The sequence below is a fragment of the Capra hircus genome, chromosome 27 (assembly GCF_001704415.2).
Source record: "Capra hircus breed San Clemente chromosome 27, ASM170441v1, whole genome shotgun sequence".
Taxonomy (NCBI): domain Eukaryota; kingdom Metazoa; phylum Chordata; class Mammalia; order Artiodactyla; family Bovidae; genus Capra; species Capra hircus.
Window position 1 is genome coordinate 2,988,267 of NC_030834.1, and position 20,259 is coordinate 3,008,525.

The 20,259-nt window shown below is 45.5% G+C and overlaps 1 protein-coding gene across 1 annotated transcript in view; it reads left to right on the top strand.

Annotated features, from left to right (window-relative positions):
- The window catches only part of LOC102174361 (ubiquitin-conjugating enzyme E2 E2), a 357,485-nt gene that overhangs the window by 13,136 nt on the left and 324,090 nt on the right, over window positions 1–20,259 (top strand). Inside the window, exon 3 of the mRNA XM_018041985.1 lies at window positions 2,511–2,561. Coding sequence (XP_017897474.1) covers window positions 2,511–2,561 — 51 coding nt within the window. The remainder of the gene's footprint in view (window positions 1–2,510; window positions 2,562–20,259) is intronic.

Below are 20,259 nucleotides of genomic sequence, written 5' to 3' on the forward strand. Positions count from 1 at the left end.
CCATCACTTCATGGTGAATACATGGGAAAACAGTGGCCGACTTTATTTTTTTGGCTCCAAAATCACTGCAGATGGTGACTACAGCCATGAAATTAAAGGATGCTTGCCTCTTGGAAGAAAAGCTATTACCAACCTAGACAGCATATTGAAAAACAGAGATGTTACTTTGCCGACAAAGGTCCGTCTAGTCAAAGCTATGGTTTTTCCAGGAGTCATGTACGGATGTACATGAGTTGGACTATAAAAAAAACTTAGTGCCGAAGAACTGATGCTTTTGACCTGTGGTGTTGGAGAAGACTTGTGAGTCCTTTGGACAGTAAGGAGATCAAACCAGTCCATCCTAAAGGAAATCAGTCCTGAATATTCATTGGAGGACTGATGCAGAAGCTGAAACTCCAATCCTTTGGCCACCTGATGTGACGAACTGACTCATTGGAAAAGACCCTGATGATGTGAAAGATTGAGGGCAGGAGGAGAAGGGGACGACAGAGGATGAGATGGTTGGGTGGCATCACCGACTCGATGGACATGAATTTGAGCAAGCTGTGGGAGGTGGTGATGGACAGGGAGGCCTGGTGTGCTGCAGTCCATGGGATCCAAAGTCGGACATGACTGAGCAACTGAACCAGGATCTTAATGCTACCCAATGAATCACAGCATTTCGGCAAAATGCCTCCTTTGTATCCCAATCAAGTATCTGTTACTTGATTACAAGTGTTTTCTGTCTTAGTTTCGCTCCTTTCACTCTGTGACTTTCTTACCGAGCTGTTTCTCTTGCAGCACTTCTGACTGTTTCCCTCCCGTGACTAGCATGTCTTTATCATACCCTTATATGCTCTGTGCCCTCTGGACCATCTCAGCCTGTTTGATTTACACCATGCACTTGTCTTCCCAGTTCAGTGAAGTTTCTCCACCAGCGGTGACCACCGCCCGCTCTCTCTGCCTTTTATTCCTTTTTGCGCTTTCTGTGTCTGTGAACCTGCCATCCCCCTGGGTGCTGGAGCAGTGGCAGGTAAATGTGTGTGCTCTCCGTTTACTGCCTTTAACCTGGACTTGACCTGTTTTGCTTTAAAGCGCCTGTTTTATTTATGCTTTTGTGTGGAATCCACAGAGGGTGTTCTATATCGGATATTTGAGACTTCTCTTATTTAGTTCTATGCCATGTGTACTTTAAGTGCACATGAACACACTGTAGAATCTAAGAAGTCTCAGTGGGACAGTGGAATTAATAGGTTTTTTTATTTTTGGCGTTAGATTTGTTAGTCTTGGTCTATGTATCGATGTGAGAATTGGACGGTAAAGAAGGCTGAACTCCGAAGAGTTGATGCTTTTTGAACTGTAGTGCTAGTGAATACTCTGGAGAGTTCCTTGGACTACAGGAAGATCAAACTAGTCAATCATAAAGGAAATCAATCCTGAATATTCACTGGAAGGACTGATGCTGAAGCTCCAATACTTTGGTCACCTGATGCAGAGAGCCCACTCATTGGAAGGGACCCTGATGCTGGGAAAGCTTGAAGGTGGGAGGAGAAGGGGACGACAGAGGATGAGATGGTTGGACGGCAACACCGACTCAATGGGCATGAGTTTGAGCAAGCTCCGGGAGATTGAGGACAGGGAGGCCTGGCATGCTGCCGTCCATGCAGTCGAGAAGAGTCAGACAGGACTTATCCAGTGAACAACAAACAACAACTATTTCATGACATCTTCCCCACCTTGAGTCACACGACGTAGAAAAGTGACAGTGATAACTGTACCAGAAATTTCATTTGGGGAAGGATACTGGAGTGTGCTGCCATCTCCTTCTCCAGGGGGTTTTCCTAGCCCAGAAGCAAAGCCACGTCTCCTGCACTGGCAGATGGATTCCTTACCACTGAGCCGCCAGGGAAGCCCATACAGGCGGTTAGGTGAAGTAAAAAATAAAAGATGAAAATAACACATGAGGGCAAAAACAGGTTTTTAAAATAAAAATTCTTTTATTTCCCCTTTGCAGAACGCGTATGCTTAGTGTTTGTAGTGGTTTGAGTTTCCCTGGTAGCTCAGCTGGTATAGAATCCGCCTGAAATGCAGAAGAACCTGGTTCCATTCCTGGGTCGGGAAGATCCCCTGGAGAATGGAATGGCCACTCACTCCGGGATTCTTGCCTGGAGAATCCCACGGGCAGAGGAGCCTGGTGGGCTACAGTCTGTGGGGCTGCAGAGTTAGACACGACTGAGCAACTCAGCACAGCACAGCACCGCACAACAGTGGCTTAAAGTTTTGATTTAAGTCGTGCTGTTGGTGAGAGATGGAGGCACGGATGGTGGCAGGTCTGCGCTCTGCAGATGCGTTGTGGAGACTGGGGCAGAAATCGCTCACTTGTTGGCACTGTGTATGATGCTTTATACAGTGGTAGTATTTCAAATTAAAAGCGCACAAATAGGAAAGATCAGTGTAAAAGTGTAAAATTTAATGGAATATTAAAAGAGTAAAGACATTTTAATGTAACTTTCTTTGTCTTTATTTTCAAGAATTCAGAAGGAACTTGCAGAAATTACGTTGGACCCACCTCCCAACTGTAGGTAAGTACTTAATGGATTTTTATTTATTTGTATCTCTTGCAGAAGGTGTAATTGAACTATTGATCTGATGTGTCAACTGTTGTTGGAGCCTGATTAATTAGTGAAAACATGGTTGTGTTTTGGACTTAAGTGACTGTGAAGACAGTGGTTGTGGTGGTCTCCGTGCAGAAATGGAATCTTCACGAGTCTGTCGTGGCAGATGAAGTTGTCAAAAAAAGAGTAATGCAATAACAGTAAGATAATGGAATTATAGGGTATCACATCCAGTGATCTTTCAGTGGAAGAGGTGTTGGAGTTTCAAATGATTTCTTTCATGATAGAGTAATACTGTGGCTAAAACATTTGCTGTTTGATAATTTATTCAGCTGTTATCTTGCTGAAAATTGATTTTTAGAAGTGCTGGGATGTTAAACAGTGTTTCTTCATGGTTTACATTGTTCCTTATAGTCCTGGGTTGTGGTGATTGGAGGCGGTGAGGTTAAGTTTAAAACACTCTCTCCATTATGACCACATACCCTCAATTTTCTGGTCGGAGTTTACCAATGGGAAGTTAAAGTGCTTGCTTGGAGTTGATTAATGATGTACACAGAGGAGGAGGAGGGAAGTTAGCTTCTGCTGTATCTCGGCTCTGGCACAGTAGTCGGAAGATGGCTGTTTGACTACTTGAAGACATTTCTTTGTATTTTGATGTCAGTTCAGTGTTGGAACCAAGCCAGTGGGGAGTTTCGTAGTTTAAATTGGTAGCGCTGTGTGTCAGGTGAGAGGACGAGCTTCAATATTGAGTACATTGTTGCTATGATTTCTGACTTTACTGAACTTAATATGAAAGCAAAGTAACAGCTCTGGGTATTAATGGAAGTGAAAAATTTGTAGGTGGCTATATGGCTAATTGACAGCCATTTTTGTGTAGGAAAAATTCTAATAAGACTTAATGTTTGTAGTGAATTTATTATAGTTCTTTACATGAGAGTCACATAGAGTATATAAACTTGTAGTAATAATGTTCAAAGAATATTTCACTCAACCAGAACAAATGATTCTTGGTTAGGAGAAGCTGTTGAGGAGTCGGGTGTTTCGGTCACACTCCGGCTGTGTTACATCAGAGCTGTTTCAGATGTCACATCTTTAAGCTTTGGTGGCCAGTTCGTGTAAATGGATTGACTTGTGGAAAACCTTCAGTTTGAATTAAACTTAAAGTCTCTTGTTTCATAGGGTAGTATTTGTTTTAATGTTTGAATCTTTAAAAAAAAAAAAAAACCGTGTACTACCACATATTTCTGTTCTCTTTATACAAACAACTGAAAAGGTAGATACGTGAACTTAGTTTATACACTTACTTGCTTAAACTTTGAAAACAGATTATTGACAAAATAAACAAATTGCTTTGTTTTAATGAGTTGTTTAGGGCTCATTTTTGATGAATGTAATCCATGTATAATATGCAATGTTTAGAGTTTGCAGTTTTGCTATCAGATATATTATTTCCTGGTGCATTACTCTAATTTAGCTTTGACTTATTACAGATAATAATTAAACAGATTAAACCAATATATTATAAATGTGCATGGAAACTGAAAATTCTGAGGAAAAAAATTACATAATGGTTATTCCTTAACTAAAATGGTTAGATCATAGTTCTGCTTAATCAAAAAAAGAAACGCTTAACTATGGAAATTTGGGGGTTTACTTTTTCATTGAGCCTTAGTTAAAGTGTACTGGTTGTGCAAGGAAAATATTTGTAATAGTTTTTCATTAAATAAAGGTAGATGTCTCATATAATTAGCCCTTCAGTTTCAAGAAAGAAACCTACTCAGTTATATTTCCCCCCCCCAGTTTTATTGAGATACTGACATGTAACATTGTAGAAAGATGCCTTGTTCGGTGGATTTGCTGGCTTATGGAAACTTTCAGTGAAATCCTTTTATCCGTGTGAAGATTGGATAGCTCAGATTGCTTCAGAACAAGGACTACCGGTGCAGCTTCTTTGATTGATCCTCAGATAGCTGATGGACTGATCAGGCAGAGACGAAGGTCGTGCTCCTCTTCATGTTTGTGGCTCCCCTGTGGCAGAGGGTCCTCTGTGCTGGGCTGCCTGGAAGTGGGGGATCCTGCCGCCCCCTGCGGGCCCTGCCCCTGACGTCAGTACTCCCTGCGGGCCCTGCCCCTCACGTCGACGGCCATGTGGGCCCCGCCCCTGACGTGACGTTCCCCTGCTGCGGGCCCCTGCCCCCTCACAGTCCAGTGCGCCCTGCCCCTGCCCCTCACGTCGGTGCTCCCTGCGGGCCCTGCCCCTCACATCGAGGCCATGTGGGCCCCGCCCCTGACGTGACGTTCCCTGCGGGCCCTGCCCCTCACGTCCACGGCCATGTGAGCCCTGCCCCTCACGTCAACGCTCCCTGCGATCCCTGCCCCTCATGTTGACATTCCCTGCGGGCCCCGCCCCTCATATTGAAGGCCATGCGGGCCCTGCCCCTCACTTCGGTGCTCCCTGTGGGCCCCGCCCCTCACGTCAAGGGCCATGCGAGCCCCGCCCCTCACATCGACGCTCCCTGCGGTCCCTGCCCCTCACGTCCACGGCCATGTGGGGCCCGCCCTTCGCATCGATGGCCATGTGGGCCCCGCCCCTAACGTCGACGCACCCTGCGGGCCCCGCCCCTCACACCTGCTGCCATGCGCTGGCTCCTACAGAGGATTACCGTGGTCTTTGCATTTTGTGGTGTCAAATAATTGGGGTTTACAGTAAATCTGCCCACCTATATTTTAGTGAATTGCAATAACTGTCTTCAGAAGGAGAAGTTAGAACATAACTGGTTTGGTTTATTTTTGGCACAAAGTCAACAATACCTCTGTAGTTGATTTTTAAAAGTTCTGTGCTGCCTTCGCGTGTGTATGAATGACTGGAACGAGTTTGTAGAAGTGTGGTAAACTGAACGCATCTGCCGGAGAGAGTCAGAGTCCCGCCCACCTCGTCTCCCTCTGAGTGCCCTTTCCCAGGACAGCTGCCTCTCGCAGCCCTGCCCTTTGGGGGCTTGGGCGGGCCAGCTCCTTGCCACGGATGGAGAGTGTGTGCAGGCGCCTCGGTGAGCTCAGGCGGTCAGAGCAGAGAAGGGTGTGACCTCCGCGGGGTCTCGGTGAGGGTGCTGCGTGTGTGTCGCGTTCCACTGGGCTGTGCTTTAGTCTTTCCTAGAACTGAGGCGGTAATGCAGCCCCGTTCTGTGGTTGTGTTGGGTTAGAGATGGGACCTCGGAACTCCAGTGGATCTCTTGCGATGTCCGCTAAGCGACTCTGGGGTTCACAGTACAGGAACCAGCGTGTGTTTGTCTTCTGCCATAGTATCGTCCAAGGTCTTCCCCACCCCCGCCAAGGTTTTCAGCAGACTTACATCTTTTAAGATTAGGCACAAAATATTTTGATGATCCGTTATTTCTTTGTGTAGGAAATATCTGCCTATACAGTTTCTGGGTTTCTTTTCACTTTTTTTGGTCATTGTTTTTGAGGTAAAAGTGCAGTAATACGGTTGTTTTTTTTTTTTTTAGGCTGGATTAAGTTAATTGTTTTATAACAGAATTACTGTTTAAAACCAAAACTTCATGATTTATCTAAGAAAAAAGCTTCTATTCACAAAATTGTAGGGTCTGTAGGATCATAGGCATAGGAGTGTGTGCATAATCTGCGCGAAATTTGGTTATGTACTTTGAGTATTCCCTGTAAATGGTAGAGGCGCTTTGCTGAGTCTCAGTTGGGGCCACGAGAACATAATTGGCCCACAGTCTTTGATGGGCTCTCTCCGAGGCCTCTGCAGGTGCCCGCGTGTTGGTCCCACCCCTGAGTTGGAGGTGCTGGCTGGTGGCTGCAGTTGCTCACTGCCTCAGTGACCTGCACACCAGCTTAGCTTGTAGATGACTGTGCCGTGACTTTGAGGATTCCGCACAAAAATGCAGACTCAAAATCTGCAAATGTGCTGGTGTGTTCATTTCTATTTCCTCAATGCTAGTGGGAAACTGGCAGCTAGCTAGAAAAATTTCTGAATTAAAATAAAAGTTTCTGTCATCCTGAGGATAACCTGTGTCTCTATTGCACAGAAGCTAGATTCAAATTCTGTTACGATCTGATACTACCCAAATTTATATTAGCTTGATAAGCATGGAAATGACAGGGGTCCTTGCTGCTTTTTAAAAATAGAGACTGTGGTAAAATGATTCGCTTGGATTTTGATTTTTGATTTACTATTTGAGCAAATAAAAGGAGAAAATACTTAAGAGAATGTAGTTCAGTTATATTAGCAGTTTTTACTTTTATTGCTATGTTTCAATTATCTACTCGTTGAACACAGGCTCTGCTTTACTTTTTAATTGTAATAGCTTTATTGATGTAATTTGAAGTGTAAATTTCAGTGAATTTTAGCGTATTCACTGCTTTGTATCTGTCACAATCAATCTTGCAGTCAGGTCTCCCCAAAAGATACACCACACCTTTCAGCAGTCACTCCTTTCCCATTTCCTCCCAGTTTTACCACCACCCAGCCCTCGGCAACCACTGGTCTACTTCTGTCTCTATAAACTTGCCTTTGGGACATTTTGTACAAATGGAATCGTACAGTGTGTAGTCTTTTGTGACTGGCTTCTTTCATGAAGCATAGTGTTTGCAAGATTCATCCATGTTGTAGCATTCATCGGTACTTTTATTTTTGACTCTGAATAATATTCCATTGTGTGGCTGTATTACATCCTATTTATCTGTTCATCAGTTGATGGAAGATTGGATTGTTTCCACTTTGTGGTTATTGTGAATAATGCTGCTATGAACATTTGTGTACAAGGTTTTGTGCGGACATTTGTTTTCATTTCTCTTGGGTATAGATAGACCTAGGAGTAGAATTGCTGGGTCAAACACTAAGTGTGTTTAACCCTTTGGGGAACTGCCAGACTCTGTGCAGGGTGGCTGCACCATTTTACCCTCCTAACAGCAGTGTATCAGAGTTGCAGTTTCTCCACAGCCTTAGCAGCTGTTACTGTCTGTCTTTTAATGATGGGCCTCCTTGTCCATGTGAAGTACTGCCTCACTGTGGTCTGGATATTTGTTACTCTGTTGAATAACGATCTTGACGACTATCTTTTCATATGTATCAGGTACATTTTTGTGTCTTGTTTAGAGAAATGTTTATTCAAATTCTGTGACAATTTTTAAGTTGCGTTGTTGAGTTGTAAGTACTATTTATTTATTTTGACTACAAGTCCCATATTAGATACGTGGTTTGCAAATATTTTCTTTCATTCTGCGGATAGTGTTTTCACTTTCTTGATAGTTACTTTTAAAGCATAAGTTTTCAATTTTGATAAAGTCCAGTTTATCTATTTTTTTGTTACTTTGCATATTTGCTGTTATTTCTGTAAAACCATTGCTTATTCCAAGATTAAGAAGATTTTTGCCCACATTTTTCTAATAAGAGTTTTTTAGTTTTAGCTTTTATATTTTGGTGTCTGATCCATTTAGTGTATGGTGTGAGCTACAGGTCCAGCTTCATGCTTTCCTTGTAGATACCCAGTTATCTCAGCACCACCGATACAAAGACCCATTTCCTCATTGAATTGTCTTCATATCCTGTTGAAAAGTCAGTGGATCGTAAATGTGAAGGTTTCTTTCTGAACTCAATATTATTCCACTGATCTATGTCTATTGTTAGGCCAGTACCACAGTCTTGATTTTTCTTATTTAGTCGCTAAGTCATGTCTGACTCTTCACAACCTCATGGACTATAGCCCGCCAGGCTCCTCTGTCCATGGGCTTTCCCAGGCAGGGGTACTGGAATGGGCTGCCATTTCCTTGTCCAGGGGAGCTTCTTGACCTAGAGATGGAACTCGTGTCTCCTTCACTGGCAGGTGGGTTCTTTGCTGCTGAGCCGCCTGGAGCTCTGTAGTAGGTTTTGAATCAGAAGCTGTAAGTGCTGAAGATTTGCTTTTCATTGTTTTAACTCATCAGTTAAGGCGTTGCCAGAATAGAGGAGATTGTGACTGGACATGCGCCTTACCACTGTTTCATCTTGCTGTTGATGAGAGCCACTTACTGGAGGAAAGTCTGTGTTCCAGACCCTAGCAGCTGAAACAGTATGTGGGGGAAGTTTTGAGAGTTAATGTCCCTCAAAACTATATCATAGAACAGGAGGGCATTGAGATAGAAACTAGGGATTGTATCTGTATAGGTGTGATTTCTACAGAGAGCCACCAATGTAAAAGTCTGCTGTCACTAACTGTTCTCCTTCTTTTGGTCATTATAATAATATTTATGTAGCATTTTGTAGTTTTTAAAGGATTTTTATGTATGATGCAGTTTAGTCTTTTCTTTGTGAGGCTTCTGGAATTAAGTAACTTGCTCAGGATTGCACAACTAGAAATGGTTGATTTGCATTTAAACCCAGGTTTTCTGATCATTCATCCTTTATTTTTCCAAATGTGTGAGTAGATAGAGAAATACATTAAACGTGGCTAGGTACATGTGGTTTAGTTAAAAAAAAAAAAACGAAAAAATCGACATGCAGGGTGATCCAGTATATTGTAGGTACTGTGCTTGATTTAAATTTCTGAATCCCATGAAACAATAATTAGTTGGAACACTCTGAAAAGTAATTATTTGAGTAGTGTGATTTCTGTGGCACTCTCCTGTCGTGTGTTTGTATGAGTGTATATGTTCGTGCTATGTTGTCACTGGCCATGAGCCAGCTAAAGGATTTTTTTTACATTTGAATAGTTTGCAGTTTCTGTCTGCACTTTTAATGCCAAATTGTTTTTCCCTGTTCCTCAGCCTGATTGTTTGTCATGTTCCCCTACACCTCAGTATTCACTGAGGGCTTCCTGTTAGATCTGTGGTAGGAAAATGTAGGTTGCAAGAAAGTAATCAGACGTAGTTCCTAGTCCTGTAGATACGGTTAAAACTAACTGAGAGAGAAAACATAAAATGCTTAAAGGACCAAGACCAGGGAAATGATGGTGCTGTTGGCAGAGACTGCCAGTATCTGTAGACTGCGGCTCTTGAAAGGGGTCTGCTTCCTTCCCTCTCTACTCCTCGACCCTAAAGCTGATGGCCTTGTGTATCCTTCGGCATTAGCAACTAGCTGCATTTGGCAGAAACCTGACCTCTGGTTCTGTTTTATTTTCTTACTCTTTTTTCCCACCGTATATCTTCTCATCATTTTGTACTTTTATACTGCATACGCTTTTTTAAAAGCCACCTCAGTCTTTTTGGAGCAGGGCAGATTATTAGTAAATAAACAGTCTGGATAACCGAAAGATGACGTGAATGCCTTTCTGTTAGCAGAATGCTGGAATGCCTCTTCTGAGGAGTCGCTGTGTGCTTAGTCACTCAGTCGAGTCCGATTCTTTGTGACCCTGTGGGCTGTAGCCCGCCAAACTCCTCTGTCCATGGGATTCTCCAGGCAGGAACACTGGAGTGGGTTACCATGCCCTCCTTCAGGGCATCTTCCCAACCCAGGGATCGAACCCAGGTCTCCCGCATAGCAGGCGGGTTCTTTACCATCTGAGCCACCAGGGAGGCCCAGGGCAGCAGAATGCTGGAGTGCCTCTTACGAGGAGTCATAGAATTTAAGTATATGCTGAGTCCCTGAGTTACGTAGGATGCTGAATTTTTCATACCCATGTCTCCTTTCTTTAGTGGAGATAATTGAGGAGTATTGTTCATTCACTCCTTTGAGTTCTTGACTCCACGTGTTGAGCGGTTTTGCATAGACTCTCCGAGGACAGAAGTCTTTACTGACTGACCTCAGGGTTGCCGGAAGTGCTCAGGACCCTGGAGCGCGTGCGGGGCCTGCGGGCCGGGGATGCCGCGGGGGTGGGGGGTGTGGACAGCGCTGCAGCCCTGAGAAGCACGGTCGGCCGGACCTTCCTTTGGCAGAGCAGAGTTTCGGGACCTTCACCCGTTTGTATCCTTGTTTCTGTACCTTCTTTGATATTCTCGGTGTGCTCTTTCATTACCACCGAGAATGTATGCGTGGCCTTCTTTTCGCTTCACCTCAAAGCTGACTTTTCACCCGGGACACAACCAACACGGCCGCAAGGGGCCCTTGGCAGTCGGTGCGGTCCGGGCGCAGTCGGTGCGGTCCGGGCGCAGTCGGTTGCTGTCAGTACCTTTACTGTGACGCTGAGCTTGGGGAAGACGTCACTGTCTCAATAAAACCACCGGAAAAATTCCTTACTTTCTGACTCCAAGGTGTTCTTTTTCAGCATCTGCCTTTAACCATAGATTTCGTAGTAGATTTTTATTTCGTAGTAAGGGAAAATGTTGAGTGATAAATTGAATTTTGTGCCCATTATTTGTGGCTTCTGATTTTCTTTTTCTTTTTTTCTAATCTTTGCTGCTTTAAGAACGGTATAAGAATGTCTGAAAAAACATACATTAACTGATCACAAAGGGATTACACTTTATAACAGCAATAGAACATTTTATCACTTATTTTAGTTTGCCCGGTTTTATAACTGGTTATTATTTCAGATTTACTACTTAAGCACTTTTGATAGCAAGTGTCGTGTTGCTGTCTAGCAGGTAATATTCTAGTTCCCATAGCTGTTGTGTCTTTAAGATGTCCTGGAAGCGATTCTTTAGTGTGCCCAAAGCATTTTCTTTACTGTGATTATTACTGTTCGTTGGCTTCAATATCTTTTATCAACTAAGCATTTTTGCAAATAGCAAGTCAAACGATACTTATTAGTATTTTTTATTTTAAGAGCATTGTTTGATTTTTTAATGTTACCACCTTTAGCTTTCTGACTATGCTTTTTGTAAATGTTCATTTAGAACTGTGTACTTAGAATGTCTGTATATTTTAAGTTAGGGACTTAATAGGATCCTTTAAAGGTATAATGAATTCCATACTTGGGTGAAGTGAAAGTTGCTCAGTTGTATCCGACTCTTTGCGATCCCATGGACTATACAATTCATGGGATTCTCCAGGCAAGAATACTGGACTGGGTAGCCTTTCCCTTCTCCAGGGGACCTTCCCAGCGCAGGGATTGAACCGGGGTCTCCTGCTTTACAGGCAGATTCTTCACCAGCTGAGCCTCCAGGGGAGCCCTTATTTGGGTAGAAGCAGCATATTATTCTGGGCTTCCCTGGTGGCTCAGCCGTCGGAGCATCTGCCTGCAATGCAGGAGACGCAGGAGACATGGGTTCAATCCCTGGGTCAGGAAGATGATACCTGGAGGAGGGCATGGCAGCCCACCCCAGTCGTCTTGCCTGGAGAATCCCTTGGACAGAGGAGCCTGGTAGGCTGCAGTCCACGGGTCGCAGAGAGTCAGACAGGACGAAGCGTCTGAGCACACGTGCACACTGCCTCCTTTCCTCCACTCTCTGCACGAGGAAGAGGAGGCCTGGCAGTGATTCAGACCCATCCGAAGAAGGGTGCCCTGGTGCCTGAGCCCATCTCCGCCTTGCTTCCCCTCCCGCACCCCACTGCCCTCAGGTCTCCTGATGTTATAACTCCTTTGTCTGACTTACCCAGTTGGCTGAGAATTCTTTCTTTAATCTCTAGACGTCAAATCTTTGCACTCATTTGACGTTCGGTGGACCCGTGAGGGAACAGATACACTTGCTGTACTAGGAAGCTGGCATCTATGGGTGCTGCCAGTGTTTGCGGCTGTGTCCCGAGGTCTGTAGTTTGCCAGCGTTGTCTCACTTAATCTTCATGACTCTCCAGGAGGGAGGCACTCGTTTTAGATAGTATTTTATAGGTGGGAAGACAGGCTCCAACAGGTTAAATCACTTGTTCAAGGTTATACAGCATTACGGTGCAGAACTGAGGTTTCAGGCTTTAGAGCTCAGGTGATTTGAGCCTTTGCTGTGCTGATTTCCTTTTGCAGAATAGACACAGGAGAGTGGTCTAGAGAGCACTGACCCACAGAACTTTCTGTTAGGATGGAAGTGGTCTGTATCTGGCATCCAGCGCAGTAGCTATTTAGCACTTGAAAGACAACTAATCTGAGTAATTTATAATTTTACTAAAATTTAATTTAAATTTAGGTGACCATAGGTGACTAGGAACTACTGTGTCACATAATACGAACTCAGAAAAATGAACACTTCTCTAGCTTACGTTTATGCTTCACTTTAACATTAGGTGAGACTAAGCTAGCAGGTCATTTTGAGTTTTTTTAAGGGTACTTACAGTTAAGCATTTGTCTTTCCCCACCCTTCTTACCAACCACTATTATTTTCTAAGAGTCAGCGACCCCTAACGAATTTTTTAGAGCATCACACAAAATGCCTTTAATTAAGTAAAAGACCAGTATAAATATTAATATATATAGTATGGTTAAAATTTTTTTTATTTAACAAAGTGAAAGTGACATTGAAAGCATTGTTTTTAGGTGGACTCATAGGATTTTGAAACAGGAAAGCGTATGGTCTGGCCTCCCTCCAACCAGAGAGAAGTCAGCACTTTGACGAGGACACAGCTTCATGACAAAGCCCAGTCCAGCATTCAGTTCTGACAGGCGATGTGTTGCTGATTTCATTGACAGAATGGATGTATTTATACATGTAGAAAATGTAGACACCATTGATATTAACAAGGAAGATTGGAAGTCTTATCTGCGATCAGGAAGGGCATTGGGAAGGAGCTGGAGTTACCCCGTCTGGGGGAGTGAGGGGCACCGGAGCTCTGTTTAGCTGTTTTTGGAGCCAGAAAACGGAAGAGGGACTCGCCTTACTCCATGGGGTTTCAGGGTGTGGAACTAGCACTGCTGTGTTAAATCAGAAGGAAACCATTTCCTTCTTGATACCAAGGCTTCATCTTCGTCCAGAGCTGTCCAGAGAAATAATGGACGACTCGGGAGGTAGGTAGTGTGTGCCCCTTCTCTGGAGGAATTAAAAATGACTCCGTTTGCTTATTTCAGAGGAGTTTTCAGGTGTCAGTTGCAAGGTAGTGCTGGGACGTGTTTCCCAGCCACTGCACTCGGCTTCGTCTTCCTCATCTGTGGATTGCGAGTCAGTTTCTCTCTCTCCTTTGCCTTCTTGGAGCCTGTGGTTCATAATTTGTGTAGTTTATTGGCCTGGCTGTTTTATTTAAAACAGCTTGTTTATTTGTTAAAAGTTCTAAGTATGAATTAGTAAGTGAGGCTTTTATTTCTTTGTCTATTTATAACTTTCAAATATATAAGAAAAGGATGATAGATGAAGAATATTTGTGTAGCAGACCTATTCCATTCTTAATTACATGCATTAATGGGAAATTAATAATTTCCTATGTCATCTAAGGTGAAAATACAGCATTTAAGAACCATGGAGTATGGATTATAGATAGTATTTGGAATAACGTATAAAATGTTTTAAGTAATAAATTCAGGGGAGCCTCCCCAAATATGTAAATATGGGTGTGGTGACTGTCTAACAAGTGGTAGCTGTCCCATTGATTCTTTCTCCTTTTTCACATTACGTACAAACCAGATGTGTTTAAAGCAAGGGAAAATCGTTGAACAGCTCTTCCGTCTTCGCGCTCGCCAGAGGTGTGGGTCTGTGGACTGGTGACTGATGGGGAGTAGGCTGTGCGTGGTTTCTGACGTCATCATTCTCCGTACTCGGGATATTCTGTTACTCCCCTGTTTGCCATCTTTTTAGGAAGCAGAGGTTTGCCTGGAGACGTGACCAGATTTCGTATAGCTTTGTAATCAGTCAACTGGGGACTCCTGACAGTGGATTTTGGAGATGGTAAACTTAGGTTGAGCAGGTTTTTACTCTTCCGTGCGGAAGGTGGTCGGATGGGTGTTCAGTTGGACACACAGATGTAAATGCACCCAGTGACCTTCCATTCCTCCGTGGTCAGACCCCATGAGCTGGGAGGTCCAGCTGGGCAGCTTTGACTGGTCTGCAAAGCAGAGATTGAATTTGAGTCAGCATGCTTGTCCGGGTAGGAGAGCAGGCAAGCTTACATGGGTGTTTGTGTGCTTGCAACATTGACTTCATCAGGTGGGCGGAGTCAGGGGCTGGCGTACTGATGCCCTGCGGTCTGCTGGAGGCTTGGGAAAGGGGGTCTCCTCACACCCTGACCCCTACAGCTTCGGATTAGTGCTTATTGAGATGAGGGAGGAGAGGGCAGGCGTGCACACTGCCGTGTTGTTAAAGAGCAAGGGTTTGTCACAGGGATAAGAATAACCTTCATGCTTGACAAAGCACTCGCCAGAGATTAATAGGCAAGCCTGTAAATAGGCTCAGAACGGTATTGGTGCGCAGAAACGGCAAAATAAACTTAGGTTCTTGAATAAGAGTGTTAAGGCGCTGTTGTATTCCAAAAACAGCTATTATTAGGTTAAGGGAGTAATAAATAAGCTGAGTAGGGTGTATTTTGAAATTAATAGTCGCTCAGTCATCTCTGATTTTGCGACCCGGTGGACTGTAGCCCACCAGGCTCCTCTGTCCATGGGATTCTCCAGGCAAGAATCCTGGAGTGGGTTGCCATGCCCTCCTCCAGGAATAGTCGTTTAACACCAAACAAATGTTTTCTAAGAGCCGATTGTGTGGTCGGCCCTGTGTTGGGGCCACAGTTCGTCCCAATAAGACGAAGGGGCGTCCAGCCCGGATGGCGCTGAGGCGTTCCTGGGAAGGCAGACTGGGAGGTCACTGCAGACATCCAGGACCGCTCGGGGAGGGAGGGGGCAGGGAACAGATGAGACAACACGCAAGGGACGGGTTTTAGTGTGGGACCTACCTGTCCTCTGACATCTAAACGGAGAGCGGAAGGGGACACGGTGTGAGTTCCCGAGGTGAGGAGGCCCCTGGCTCTGCTGTCGGGGAGCAGGCAGGGGAGCAGGCAGGGGACCCGGGCGCTGGGGAGCCTGCCTGGGATGGGGGCGCCCAAGGCGCGAGTGCAAAGTGAGGCTGGCCCGAGTTGAGCCGGTTTGATTCTCATGAGGCTCCTGGGCTGGAGGCCAGCTGTTTGTCCCCGGGGAGGCAGGACAGCATTCTAGATGGGCTGGACTGGGATGCGTCTTGCAGGAGAAGTGGTGGGGCTTGGGGTGACGGAGAGGTGGGGGTGTGGGAGGAATCTGGTTGGGATTGAGGCTGCTGGGGAGAGGGAGGCGCCTATTCCTGGGAGGACTGCGGAGGGAGCGGGCTCGGAGGCCTCTTCTGGCCGAGTTAACTGGGAGCGACTTAGCACTTCCAGGTGGAGACGTCAGACAGGCGGCCGGATGTGAGCTGGAAATACCAGTTCAAAGTTGTCATCGTAAAGATATTTAAATCCACGGAAGTGGAGGCCTCTGTGTATGGAAAGGGTGTGGGGAAAGAAAGGGACCCAAGGCGAGGCCGTCTGGAACCGTGGGTTTGGAGTAGGGAGAAGGAGGAGCCTGAAGGAGGTGGAGGAGCCGGCTCTTGGGGGAGGGAGGGGTGTGTGCGTGTGTGTGTGTGTGTGTGTGTGTGTGTGTGTGCGCTTGCGCACGCATATGGGGAGGTGTGTGAAGAGGTTGGTGGGCCTTGGTTCCTGGTGGTCCTTGGGGCTTCCCAGTGGTCAGGATGCCACGTCCATTGCCAGGGGCATGGGTTTGGTCCTGGGTCAGGGAACTAGGATCCTACGTGTGACTCAGCCAGAAGGAAAAAATTAAATTATGAATGAAAATTTTAAGTGAATGAAAAGTGGAGTAACACTGTAATTGCTGGCTGATGGCTCAGAGGTAAAGAACCCTCCTGCTGGTACAGGAGACGGAGGAGACACGGGTTTGATGGCTAGGTCGACAAGATCCCCTGCAGAAGAAAATGGCAACCCACTCCAGTATTTTTGCCTGGAAAATTCCATGGACAGACGTGCCTGGTGGGCTACAGTCCATGGGGTCACAGAAGAGTCTGACACGACTTAGTGACTAAACAGCAACAGTGAAGATTGTAATTACTTTCCCACCAGGAAAGTAATAAGTAAATAAAGACCATCACATTGCATTGAGATTTCCAGAGGAATTCTTTTATAATTTTCCAAGATGATTCACATTACCTTTTCAGGCAGACTCCATAATTGGGCTCAGGAAGGCATGCCTTCTCCCTTTGGGGTGCGAGGTCCTGCCCATCTGAACACTGGCCGGTCAGGCTCAGGGACGACTTAATCAGGGAGACTTTTGAGAACTCGCAGCCGCATGACTGCGGACTGACCGCAGCGGGGTGTGCCCCTGTCGTCGTTTGTTCTTACCGAGTGCCTTCCTCCCTGGAGAAGCCATTGCTGGCGGTCTGTGAGTTTGCATGTGGCTCCCATCCTCTGGGAGCACAGAGTGAGTGTGGTCAGCACGCCCTGGTCTTCGCTTCCCGCGCCGAGAAAGAGCCGTCAGGGCTGCTGTACGAGGGGACCAGCACAGGCTGCTCTTGGAGCGCGGGTGGCCCCGCGGTCCTCATGGACGCTTCCTGTGGGTGTGCGGCTGGCCTGGCCTGTGGCTGTTCCTGCCTGCATGCAGGCGTGCAGAGGTCAGACCCAGCAGCAGAGGAGGAGAGCCGTTCCCTCCCCCGGCACCCGGGCATAGCCTTTCCCCACGTCAACTACGGGACCTCAGGGCCTTGCTCAGACGTCCCTTCGTTCGCTGACTCTGCCCCCGCACGCCCGCAGCTCACGCCGCTTCGGGTCAGAGAGGCAGTACTGCGCAGCCGTTCCTGCGGCAAGGATGCCTAGGTTTTATACGTCTATCCTCTTGGTCTAGCTCTGTGGTTTCTCTCAGTTCTCTCACCTGTAAAATGCCATGAGTCTGTGAGGATTGTGTGAGTTGTGTGTGTAAAGGACCCAGGAGCAGGCCCCGGCTCATAGGGCTCAGGGGTTGTTAGCCGTTGTGCAGTTACCGTTATTTATAAGGGTTATGTGCACTTACTGTCTTCATTTGTTTTGAGGATGGTGAAGCATATGACATGTATTTCACTATCTTCTCAATATGGTATATTGCGTGTAGGAGGCACTCTATTTTTTGCATTCAGTTCAGTTCAGTTTAGTCGCTCAGTCGTGTCCCACTCTTTGCGACCCCATGAATTGCAGCCCGCCAGGCCTCCCTGTCCATCACCAACTCCCGGAGTTCACTCAGATTCACGTCCATCGAGTCCGTGATGCCATCCAGCCATCTCATCCTGGGTCGTCCCCTTCTCCTCCTGCCCCCAATCCCTCCCAGCATCAGAGTCTTTTCCAATGAGTCAACTCTTCGCATGAGGTGGCCAAAGTACTGGAGTTTCAGCTTTAGCATCAGTCCTTCCAAAGAAATCCCAGGGCTGATCTCCTTCAGAATGGACTGGTTGGGTCTCCTTGCAGTCCAAGGGACTCTCAAGAGTCTTCTCCAACACCACAGTTCAAATGCATCAATTCTTCGGTACTCAGCCTTCTTCACAGTCCAACTCTCACATCCATACATGACCACTGGAACCTTGATTCATGGACCTGACATTCCAGGTTCCTATGCAATATTGCTCTTTACAGCATCGGATCTTGCTTCTATCACCAGTCACATCCACAACTGGGTATTGTTTTTGCTTTGATTCCATCCCTTCATTCTTTCTGGAGTTATTTCTCCTCTGATCTCCAGTAGCATATTGGGCACCTAATGACCTGGGGAGTTCCTCTTTTGGTATCCTATCATTTTGCCTTTTCCTACTGTTCATGGGGTTCTCAAGGCAAGAATACTGAAGTGGCTTGCCATTCCCTTCTCCAGTGGACCACATTCTGTCAGACCTCTCCACCATGACCCGCCCATCTTGGGTTGCCCCGCAGGCATGGCTTGGTTTCTTTGAGTTAGACAAGGCTGTGGTCCTAGTGTGATTAGATTGACTAGTTTTCTGTGAGTATGGTTTCAGTGTGTCTGCCCTCTGATGCCCTCTTGCAACACTTACCATCTTACTTGGGTTTCTCTTACCTTGGTGTGGGGTTATTAAGGCAGAGAACTGAATGTTTTTTCTCTAAAATGCTAGGCATACACATGGATGTCTTATGTGTGACCCTAGATGCTTGGTGGTTAGTATCTTTTCTATACAGTGGAGTAAATAAACAGAATTGTAATGCATTTGTTAAATATAAATATGTATATATATATTAATAATATGAACCTAAGCTTGGTTTTAAGCACTCATACAGGTTCCTGTGAGGAGAGGAGAAATCTTTTTTTAAGATAAAAAATTTTCAGTGTTTTCCAGTTTGTCTTTTCTCATGATACACTTAACAGCTGCGTCTATATGACTAAATTCAGCGTACACAGGCAGCTCGGCATTTTAATCACCTCATCTCCAAGGGCTCAGTGCTCTGGGGATGTGGAATTCTTAACTTTCAGAGATTAGAATCTTAATTGTTGAAATAAGACTGACTCACTCGAAATAGAGAAAAACATCAAGTGGTATACAAAAGAAGTGTGATGTTATTAAAATGGTAAGATAATTCATCTAGCAGTCTTGTTTTTCACCAAAAGCCTTTTGAGCACCTCTTTTTCACTGGATTCAGAACCTCTGACTTTTAATCCAACGTCTGCCACTGAGAAATTGAGCAAGTCCTTTATCTTTACTTGCTCTGCTTACTCACAGAATGATAAAAAGATCAAATATAATGATGTGTATGAGTGCTTCTAGGACACTAAAGTGTCGTGCAAATATGAAGAGTTGTATAATGTTAAATTGTTGGAGGCAGACTGTATGTATGGTGACAGTTAAAAGAAATACCAGTGGCGGCTGGGATAGTCAGGGTGAACCTTAGGGGTGGGTCTGATTGTCCCCAGGAAAACCTCAGGTGAGACTTTTTAAAAGCCAATCAATACCCAGGTGGGAGGGCACATGGGTAGGCTTAAGGCTGATTCATGTTGATATTTGGTAGAAACCAACATAATACTGTAAAGCAATTATCCATCAATTACAAAAAAAAAAAAGCCAGCGCCCAGGCTTGGTGAAGCAGTCGGGAAGAGAAGAGTGCGTGGAAAATTGCCCAGTTGTGTTTCACTGAACATGAAGTGCACTGCATGACGGAACTCGTTGAGCAACTGGAATATCCTTTCAAATTTTCAGTGTTTTCTGTTTCTAAAGTGGGTTCTGCATTTCCCTCCCCTCTGAAACGGGATATGCTGAGTTTAATATTTTCTTATTAGTTTAGGGCCTTCGTCTGCAGCGCAGGGATTGGTAAAGAAGTGCTGAGTTAGTGAGGCGTGTTGGGCTTTTCCCTAATGCCTTCAGAGGATCTTTGGAGACTATCTTTTGTTAAATTGACATATGCACCCTTTTGGAGAGTGTAACCCAGTGGTTTAGCGTATTCAGAGTCAGGCAGCCTCAGCCCTTAGACTACTCCCAGAGCGTTTCATCACCAAGAAACCCGAATCCCGAGAACCATCATTCCCCACCTCCCCGCTGCCAGGCCCTGGCAACCACTGACTGACTTGTCTGCGGCTTGTCTGCTTCGGACTTGTCACCCAAATGGCGTCCTACAAGGTGTGGCCTTCTGTGTCTAGCTTCTTTCACTGAAAGCATTCTGTTTTAGAATAAAAAAATGCTAGTCAAATTAATTGAGTGGAGTTGGAAGGAGATTTAAGAGAGCCCATGAGAGGAAGAAGGTGAACTAAGAGGGAAAAGGAGAGATCAGAGGAGGTTCAGATTCTGCGGAGTGTCTGTGAGCTTGGCGTCAGGCTGAGTTACTGGGCGATAAGGCAGGGGTGGTTCTGAAAGGTATGCTGAGACTTCCTCCCTGGTTGATGATCATTGGATTTTGAAGAAA